The sequence below is a fragment of the Carettochelys insculpta genome, chromosome 3 (assembly GCF_033958435.1).
Source record: "Carettochelys insculpta isolate YL-2023 chromosome 3, ASM3395843v1, whole genome shotgun sequence".
Taxonomy (NCBI): domain Eukaryota; kingdom Metazoa; phylum Chordata; order Testudines; family Carettochelyidae; genus Carettochelys; species Carettochelys insculpta.
The window spans coordinates 140,038,467-140,049,258 of NC_134139.1; the positions used below are offsets into that span (position 1 = coordinate 140,038,467).

A 10,792-nucleotide genomic window follows, 5' to 3' on the forward strand; every position below is an offset into this window, starting at 1 on the left:
CTAAGTTACCTCCCTCATCCAGTAGTGGCCCCACACCTTCTCTGATAACCTGTTTATTGTTCATATGCCTGTAGAAGCCCTTCTTGTTACTCTTCACATCCCTTGCCAGCTGCAGTTCCAATTGTGCTTTCACTTTCCTGATTACTGCCCGGCATTCTCCAGCTGTAAGTTTATACTCCTTCTTAGTCAACTGTCCACATTTCCATTTCTTGTATGCATCCTTTTTGAATTTAAGCTGACTAAAGAATTTCCTTGTTAAGCCAAGCTGGTTGCCTACAATGTTTGCATTTCTTACTACTCAGTGGGATTGTTTGTTCCTGTGCCTTCAGTAAGGCTTCTTTAAAATACTTCCAGTTTTCTTCAACTCTTTTCCCTTTCATATTCCTTTCCCAAGGGATCCTGCTCATCTGGTCTCTTAGAGAGTCAAAGTCTGCTCTTCTGAAATCAAGGGTCTGTATGTTACTGCTCACCCTTCTTACTTTTGTCCGGATCATGAAATCTACGATCTCATTGGCACTGCAGCCCAGGTTCCCTCCCACTTCTGTTTCTTCTACTAGTTCTTCCCTGTTTGGGAGCAACAGGTCAAGTTGTGCATGGCCCCTGGTCAGTTCCTTCAGCACTTGTACCAAGAAGTTATCCCCAACATTCTCCAAAAACTTCCTGAGTTGAGTGAGTATAATTAATCCCTAGTATCTAAGACCATGACTACACTTCTGGGAAGATTGACACTGCTACGGTCGATCTTCCAGAGTTCAATGCAGCACGCCTGGTAGGGACATGTTAAATTGATCCAACAGGGTGGCTGCATCTGTGCCAGTACTCCTGCCCCTTGTTAGGAGTAAGGAATCTCCCTTGGGGGAGACAGCACAGAAGCCCAAATTAAGGTATGTCGATTCCAGCTATATAATAAATGTAGCTGGTATTGCATACCTTAATCTGACCTTCCACTTAAGTCTAGACCTGGCCTAAGAGGCCGTACTCAGTGTGCATTCTCATGCTGAGCAGTAGCTTGCCCCTGGAGTATTCCTGTTGATTGCCATTTTTAGTTGCCTTGTTGTCAGTGGGACTGCTCAGTGTAAATATGGCTGAATGATGCTGGCCCTCAGTTAGCCGACAAAGTATCTGAGGTCACTTAGATTTTAGACCCTGTCATTCTTAATTTGGGTCCCAGTATGTCATCAGTGCCCAGAAGTGCGGTAATGTCTCAGAAACATCATTTCCTGGGAGAGTGATAGCGTGAGAAACAGGTGAAAAAGAGTCTTCCACAGGTTGAACCTCTCTAGTGTGGCAGCCTTGGGACCTGGCTGGTGCCAAACAAGGGAATTTGATGGACCACAGGAGGTCAATGTTACCTAGCACATCACCAGCACTCCACTGCTTCCTGGGCTCTTAGAAGACATTTAGGAGTAAATTTACAGCTGAATAACGGCACAGAACACTGAGGGCCAGGAGTGGTGCCTGGAAACAAACTTCATGGACCACAGGAAACTTGGCCATACCCATGGTAAGTGGTCATCCACCTAATGGAAATCATCCCAGATTACAGATGTTGCCAGAGGAGAGAGTGCCGGACTAGAGAGGTTCAAACTGTACTTCATTCCTTCAAATGACTGCTGTCTTGGAGAAAGTGGGCCATGTAAAAGCACGTGTCCTCAGATAATCACCACTTAATAACCAGGAAAATCAGTTAATTCACAAAATATTTGGTATGGTGGGAAGGAAATGCCTCTGTGTTACATGTCTCTTTCTGTGGACGGAGTCACATGAGTATGATTGGGTTACTGAGATTTTTGTGTTCAATTACTTTTGGTAGATGGAATAACAGGCGCAAACAGAATTAACCGTTACAATGCAGTACTGCTATAGGAACTGAAAAGAGAGACTATCTGCATCAGAGTCCTTTGAGCTGCTGGGAGTTTATGAAACTAGCATATCGTTTAATGTGATGGCCAATTTCCTACAAATCGTTCTCTTCATTCATTCCTCTCAGCCTCTGGGGAGTAGTGGAAGTCAATCATTGGAATGTAATACCGCTGATAAGTATACAAGTGGTTTTGCTTCACAACCAATTTCCAACAGTCTTACTTAAAAGAGCTACAAAAATTGGATGGAAAATAATGAATCCTTAAGAACAAAGTAGCATGTCCAGAGTAGAAACGATATCCCCAGTTGTGCTTTGCTTTCTTAAAATGCATATCCCTATGTATCCTTTTCCTGCTATAAAATAACCTGCATTTAGACAATGAAAATGTATTTGTGTTTGTTGCATCAAACTCAGCTCAGAATGATACTGGGCTTCCTGTTAATTAAAAAAAAATAATCTGTGATCTCCAAAGAGTTGCCACCTTCATATCCTGACAGTCACAAGGCTTGAGCAGCAGTGCTGACTATGAGCTGATCAGGACAATTGGGCCACTGTCAAAGCTCCCACATAATGAATACTGGAAAGACAGTAGCTGCAGAGGGAGGAATGACAGACCAGCGAGAAACCTGTTGGCTGTACAGCAGTGGCTGGGTGATAACAATGACTGGCATGATCCAGGTGCAAGCAAGACTGCGGCTGGTGAAGGAAAAAGAGACGAGTACATCGAAGGGGCCAAGCAGAGTGAACAGTCTCTCTGTGAGACTAATTATCCTTACACTTTCCCTTCCAAAACTGTTATATGTGCTTATCCCACTGTTGCCTTGCTTTTCAGCTTGACAAGTCTGTTTGCAATAGGCTAGGAGGCCCCTGTGTGAGCAGGTTTTTCTTCTTCATTTTTTAGGCTTTGACCTTTCGTGGTTTTCTGCTGCGGGAGATGGGGAGAGTGTGGTCAGAATACCCAGTTTTGGTTTCAGAAAGCTTTCACCACAGTGTACAGAAGCAAAGATGACATGGTGTTTCTGTATGGGAAGAGAGGAGTTCAAAAGCCCCATCGTTGTCTAAATGCTGCCCCTGTGGGGAGTTAACAGTAAAACATCAATGGCAGTCAAGCTGGGCCAATATAGAGCACTCTTGAAAATTCTCTTCTAAATGCATTTTAGGAAAATAGTGTAAAAAATAACAGTGATTGTTTGCTCAGGATGTAACACATCACACACACACACACACACACACATGAGAAGTCACTTGTGGGATACAATCCATCCTTCAGTTGTACTCATCAGGAGCTGCAAACTGTGTCAGGGCCAACCTTAGGTCTGTCACTGGTTTGTAGCTTTCAATTTAAAAAGAACGAGCTGGCAGGTTTTACATAGTTCTGTAAACAAAGCAGACACCAAAGGAGCAAGATTGTTGGCGTCTGTTTTTGAAGGTGCTGTCAGTGTCTAGGGTTCCCAATTTTGTGACACACCTTACCTGTCTGGGCTTCATCGGTTGCTTTTTATTGCTGCAGTTAGGATCAAGAAAGTCCAGCCAACTTGCTGGTAATTTGTGTGAGGTGATTTGGCAGTTCAAGGAAGATGATGTGGAAATTCAATTAGAATAAAAAGTGAAAAGCTAAAGATATTCACTGAAGAGGGAAAATTCCTGTCATTTCATGTTCACATCTCTCATGTAGGTAGTACTGGCCTTGATTCTGTCCCTTTATTCAGAAGAAAGGCAATGATTAGTACAGTACCTGAGCAGTACGGTAGTAAGTAGCACAGTAGCCAAACTGGCATTTCTAGTGACGATTGAAAGAAAGAATTGATTAAGTATGCGCCTTTCACTTGCCGATTCACTGGCTGCCCGTGTCTATGTCGGTCACTACTAGATTGCTTAACCATCAGATGTAATGACATTTACACAGCAGCCACATGGTTATGGGGAGATATGAATTGCAATGATAGCAGGTTGAGTTGGCATGTTTAATGATACAGCCGGCAATATTTATGAGGTATCTTTGGTGAAGAACAAGACCTCTGCTCTCATGTAAAAATCCAGCAGATGTAATTTTGCAGATAGATACTTAACAGCTCCATAGTCAATGGCTGCAGCTGCACAACATTGCCCTTTTGGAAGGGGGATGCAATTGCCGCCAATCAGAAATGCAAATGAGGGGCTGGCTTAAATATCTCATGCCTCACTTGCATAATGGCAGCCACTCACTGTTCGCGGAAGTGCTGTTTTTAGGAAAAGAAACAAGCAGTGTAGACTGGGTTCATTGAAAAGGAAACCCTGCTTTCAAAAGCACCTTTCTTCCTGAAAAATATGAGGTGAAAAGCTGTTTCTGAAAGGGGGAATGTAACCTCGCTGCAGCCAAGGTGTATAGCTTCTGTTGTAGTAACTCACTGAATTAATGGGGTTTCTGTGGATGTTTTTGACTTGAAATATTGCAAGCTGCAGCTTGAAAATTCCTTACTCTCTGAAAAGCTGAGTTCAAGAAAAGCAATGTTCTTTCAAATCTTTTCCATCCTTGTGCAGAATAAGTTTTTTATGGGAACCGAGGCATGTGCGAACATGCGCCACCAGTAGAAACAAAAAAGCTAACTGTGTTTGCTCATCTCTCCTGAGTGGTCCCAAAAGTGCACAACTCACAGGGAACACTGCAAAAAAGTTTCCTTTTCTCTTTCAGAAATAGCTCTTTGTTTTGTTTTGTACCACAGGCTGCTTGCCTTTGAGAGATAGCTAGAGACACATAACCAAACCCTCAACTAATGAAAATCAACAGAGCCCCATTGCAGTTTATACCAGTCGAGAATCTGGCCCCCAGCCACCATAAAATATTGCTAACTTCATATAATACCACTGTAGTTACCCACAGCACCCATTCCACAGAAGCCTTATTTAGCTGAGAAATAGTATAACTATTTGAGGGTGAAGAAAGAGCCATTACATTAAAAATAGTATGTGACATGAAGGAGACTGAAATTAATATTGTTCTGCTGTCTTCCTTTTACTTTTTTAATCTCATGTAACTCTGCCTATTGAAGTCAATGGAGTCACTCTAGTTTTCCTGGCAGAGAGCGCAGCATTTGGCCCATTATGTCCAGGTTTGCACATTCAGTCTGTCATTTTTTAATCTGTTTTTTTCTATTTTCCTGTCTTCTTGCCCCTCTTCTTCCTGAAGCTTATAAGTAGATTCCAGTGTATTGCCACGTGAACTTTTCCCTGTGGCATGAAATGCAGGCAAATTTCCTGTCTGCACCTAAACAACGTTTTGAGCAAAATAATTTACAGTTTGCTTTCACTCTTTATGTCAAAATTTGATTGGAAAATCTTTATTTTCCCTGTTTAAACTGCAGCGTCTTCCAAAGGAATTCACAGAACTTTTTTTTTCAGGCACTGGCTATATCCAAAGAGCAAACCACATGTCCCTAAGTTTATGCTTACTGTCCAAAGGGCATGAAAGGGAAATCAAACATTCTTCATATCACTAGGTTGTAGTCTGCAAACAAGGTAGTGCAAATCACCATGTCTGAGGTCATTTCTGTGTAAATAAAGTGCTGGCAGCACCTACTTGGCATTATAATATTAAGCAGTATCTGAACCATAGTTTGTCAGGGGCAGGAGGCGAAGTTCATTTCATGAAAAATGCATGAAAGAATACAGTAAATGTTTATGTCAAGTTTCAGGTGGCTGGGCTTGGAGATAAACAAACCAATGACATTAGAGTGAATGGAAATGTAAGCCACAATAAAGAACTGAGAAAATGGCGGGCGTTTACCGATGCAGAGAGATTAAATTGTCATGAACGCCAAAGTATGTTTTGTTATGCATGTGTCCTTAGCAAACTGCTGGATTTAAACAAGCTGGGAAAAGGTGTTTTCATTTCAGAGTTACCTGTGCACTTGAGCTCTTCCTCCCCACATACTTTTAAAGGACACTGGTTAAGGGTGGCAGTTGTATGTTTGAATATCAGAGGAGCCTTTTCACCAGAATATTTTGGTTAATTAGAGAAGCTAAATGTATTTTTCCTGGTAGCCAATTGTTAAGAATAGTCTGTTTCTTCAAATAAGAGTTGAATTGCATACTCACAATAAAACTTAACAAAGCAGCAGAAATGTAGTACTTTAAAGACTAACAAAATGATTTAGTCGGTGATGAGGTTTTGTGGGACAAACCCACTTGGATTCACTGAATAAATCATTTTGTTAGTCTTTAAAGTGCTACATTTCTGCTGCTTTGTTTTGTTGGAGTACAGGCTAACAAGGCTACCTCTCTGTTCCTATTCACAATAAAACTTTTTAATATTTACTGCCACCTTTTGGCCAATATAGGTATGACGCTAAAAAGAAACCGTGTCGTTCCCAAGTATCAGAGAGGTAGCTGTGTCAGTCTGTATCTTCAAGAACAACAAGAAGTCCTGTGGCACCTTATAGACTAACATATTTTGGAGCATAAGCTTCCGTAAGCAAAGACCCACTTCGTGCATCTGACTCATGCATCTGACAAAGTGGGTCTTTGCCCACAAAAGCATAAGTCTATCAGGTGCCACAGGACTTCTTGTTGTTCATGTCATTCCCAGGATATTATAGCGACAAGGTGGGTGAGGTAATATCTTTGATTGGACCAGCTTCTGTTGGTGAGAGAGGGACAAGCTTTTGAGCAAACACAGAGCTCTCTTGAGGTCCTGCGGTGTGTATCTTGAAAGCTTGTCTTCCTCACCAACAGACGTTCGTCTAATAAAAGATATTATGTCATCCACCTTGTCTCACTAAAAAAGAAACTAACTCTCCAGTTTACTGTTGTTCGGCTTTTGTGCACGTAACTCTTATTTGCTCACAAAATGTGTGAAACAGTCCTTGTGCCAGAAATTGCTTTTGTTTCAATCCAGCCAGCAACTTTTTCCTTTGCACAGACACATCAGCTGTCTCAAAGATGAGTGTTCGCAGCTTTAACTTCCATAAGACTGACCATATTGGGTCAAACCAAGGGCCTGTCTAGCGCAAGATTCTATCTTCCTGCAGTGGCCAGTGCCAGGTGTTCCAGAGGAAGTGAACAGAGTATGTAATCATCAAGCGATCTAGCCCATCTTGTTCTTCTTAAATGCGTATTTAGCAAGAGCTGGAGGAGAACAGATAGACTTTCTGAAATCAAAAGAGATGGCTGGTATGTCTTTATTCAGCTGTGGCATCAGAGCAGGGCTACAAGAGCTTAGAACACGTTTCCATTTCAATTACTGAGGTTTTAAATTTGATCTAGTAAATGTGTGTTTGTCCAGTCATATTAATGGAATTTTAGCAAATGTGTTGGTTTTTATTTTTGCCTATTTTAGTAAGGAAAGTATAATGGTTGGTCTTTCGTCAGTTACTCTGACCTTTCCAAATGACATGGTGTGCTATTTAATTTGGACTGCTTGTAAAATCAATCCTAGCTGTTGTTATGTATAACTTGTGATCACATTGATGTTTTTAGATTGCATTTTTTACATGGCAGCTAATCTAGGACTTAGTCCCACAGTTCATTTGCAGTTAAAATCCTCATGCAAAATTGGACCTAGTCCTGTGAAAGCTCTACCCACATTGAAATCAATAGCAATTAACTGCTCCCAAAATGCATTTGCCACTTGAGAGGATTAGCTTCCATGTTTGTGGAGGAGAGTCTATGAGAGTTCCTTTGAAGCACGAGTTTCATAGGGACAGATTTTTAGCAGGTGTAAATCTAAAAAAAGCAGTGTTGATTTTAGTGGAACTACATGGTTTTCAACAGTTACGAATCTGGCCCAAAGAATTTATTTCCCCTACAAAATGAATCACAGGGCAACATTAAGCCTTGGTAGATGGGTGAATTGGTTGTTTTATTGGCTTTGATGGGGTGTTCGTTATCAAAGCGATTATGAAACTTTTGCTGCTCCCTTTGTTTTGGGGGAAAACAATTAAGTGAGTTTTACAACCTGGCTCCTACTGTATTAACCGAGCAAACTGTAACTTTATTGGCTGGTGTTTGTTCTTTTGTTCCAGGTGAAGCTTCCTTTTCCTGTAGATCAAATCACAGATCTTCCACGGAATGATTTCCAGATGATGATAAAGATGCACAAGTTAACCTCAGAACAGTTAGAGTTCATCCATGATGTGCGCCGGCGCAGTAAGAACCGGATTGCAGCTCAGCGCTGCCGTAAAAGGAAACTGGATTGTATTCAGAACTTAGAATGTGAAATCCGCAAATTGGTGAGTTACGTGGCTCAGTTAAACCCAAGAGTCGGACAGTCGGTTAAATCATGGACAAATGTTCACAACAGTTCCAGTGCTGGTTTTAGTTACTTTAAGATCAGTGAGGAAATGTCAATACCCAGCCGCCTTTTATTCACAATGGCAAATAGCTGCATGGGGTTTTGTTGTTTCTGAACCAAAGTCATTACACCCAGATTCACGCTTGCGGGTACGTGTCACTAGCTATGTCAATCAATGTACCTTATGATAATCTCAAGGCAGTGCTGTTCAAAGTGAGAAGGAAAGACTATGTTCTTCATTTTACTTAATTTCAATACAAACCAACACATTTGCACAGTAATACTTGATTTCAAATGTTGAGCTCTGGGATGGAAATCTGAAATACCTCTGCCTCAAGCCAACCCTCTCTGTGCCCTTGAATAAGACACTTAAATCTTTCTTACTTTGTCTGTCTGTCTTTCTCTGGGTATGTCTACACAGCAGCCTTATTTCAAAGCCCCAGCCCCACACTGCCTCCATTTCCCCCTTTTCCCCAAGTCCTGCCGCAGCTCCAACCCCTCCACCTCCCTTGCATCATTTCCCCCATGCGTGTGGCCTTGGGGGCTTGCCCAGGGTCCTGGTGCTGGCAACAGAGGTCAGGCCCACCCATCCACTCGCTGTGGCAGCAGGGAATAGAATGACCTGGCCCCAGCCCGTTCTGTCCCAGCTACATCACTCCAGTGAGCAGAGCAGGCTGGGGCAAAGGCACTCTGCTTATACGCCACTGCAGTAAAGCAGAGCAAGCTGTCTGGGAAATGGCAGGGCAGAGCAAGCTGGGGCTGGATGACTCCACTTCTGGCACCTCCAGTCACTGCAGTGATTGCAGGGGCAGGCCTGACCCCTTGCTGCTGGCCCCAAGCTCCCCATCCCTGGTAACCCCCCAGGTCACCCTGGGCTCCATGGGCACCCCCCAAAGTGTGGAACCCAGGGCAGCCACCCAGAATTGTCCTCTGCTGTCAGCAACCTCTTTTGTACTGGCAACGTAAGGACAGGCAACGTGTGAAATGCTGGTCCCTGCTCATTACATTGCCTGCTTCTCTTGGAGACCGCTTGCCTTCTTCCTTGTCTGCACACTCATCACATATGTTTTCTTACATAATTTATTCATCTCAAGATACACTTGGGCATGTGGGTTTTTTATATTTTCTTGGTGGATTTATCAATATTTTGGCAGGTGGAGTTTTTTCATGTAAACTGTTCTCATTGTCTCTCTTTCATTCTCATGGCTGTGTGGAAACATCACAAGTCCATGATGGGTCTGAAGCTGACATAACAAATTGACACCCATTGTCATGTTCCAGCTAACTTTCTTGCATGCACGTTTTTTAAATGACGAAGAACACTTTGATATATATCATGAATTACTGGGTGAAGTTCAACAACCTGTGCAATGGAGACTGTCAGATGAGATGATGATAAAAGTCCCTTCTGGCTCAAAAATCTGTTTGGTTTTTTTTAAAAATGTTGTGTCATTTCAGGCCTTTTCTTTACATTTTTGTAGCTTTTTGTAGCTTTTTGACAATACTTTACATTGAGAATAAACTCTCTGGTCTCCTTTAGAATGTGTGTGTTGGCCTGCCTAAGTGCCTGCACGCTCAGTCTAGCTACTCAGCAACAGGAGTTGTCAGAAGTGTATCACCACGATTTCTCTGCTCTCTGCTTTGGCTTCCCATTGAACACAGTGTTCAATGCAAGGCTTTATCCTGATTTTCATAGCTTGGCATGACACTGGTCCTGGCAACTTGCAGCTGTCTCTCTAGTCACAATTACAGCTGCCCAGAAGAGCTGCATTCCACTGGAAAAACGAATCTGTTGTCTAATGAGAAAAGACTTGTGAGGAAAGGAGACAGTTTTCATCTGAGCCTCTTCAGCTTGCTGCCAGCAAAAGAACAGGGACCACTAATTTTGCTGCATTCAGAGCAAATTATAAAACCCAACTATCTTTATTTTTGCTTATACCTTAATATTTTCCTATTTAAATTAAAAAAAAATACCCTAAACCTGCAAACCTGTCCTTGCCAGAAAGAAGAGAAGAGAGATCTCACTGGTGTTTTACTTGTGGGACATGTTCCAATATGATAATGATTGGTACCAATGTAAAAGGAGAGATCTTAGGTAAATAATGCAGAGTTCAAGTGTGATGACAGTTCATTAGCTCCTAATGGCTAATACAGAAGAATTGCTTGTTTAATGTAACACAATATGAAATTAGCTTGTGGTACATGAAGGCAGCATGAGATCTTCTGCATCACATAAGACTCACTTAAAATATTTGCGCAAGAAAGCACCCTGTTCACTACATTCTCCATGGGAGTTGCACATGCCAGCTGCACGCAGGCAGGAACAGAAGGCCACAAAAGGAGCAAACTCTTGCAAGAACTAAAGGATCACTTTTCCATTAGAGTCTGTGGTCCCCACAACCCATCCAGCTTGTGCAGAAAGGCTGTACTTATTTATAGCCTGAAATATAAACTGCAGACAGAATACACAAACTGACCATGGGTTTTAGGGTGAATTTTATTTCCCCAACCCTTCCTTACTGCATCTTCTTAGAACCCAGTTTCTCTAATTTATTTTTTTTAAGAAGGTGAGTTTCTCCCATAGACAATAGTTTTCTTCCAGAAGCCTGTATCATAGCCATAGTATGACTGAGGAAAACAGCTGTCTTCCAGGAATTAGC

General features: G+C 42.1%; 1 protein-coding gene across 6 annotated transcripts in view; it reads left to right on the forward strand.

The window, feature by feature from the left end:
* Window positions 1-10,792, forward strand: part of BACH2 (BACH transcriptional regulator 2) — a 306,097-nt gene that overhangs the window by 287,935 nt on the left and 7,370 nt on the right. For all 6 annotated transcript variants that reach the window (XM_074990881.1, XM_074990876.1, XM_074990875.1 and 3 more), the window contains one exon: window positions 7,864-8,070. In XM_074990881.1, the coding sequence (XP_074846982.1) occupies window positions 7,864-8,070 (207 nt within the window). The remainder of the gene's footprint in view (window positions 1-7,863; window positions 8,071-10,792) is intronic.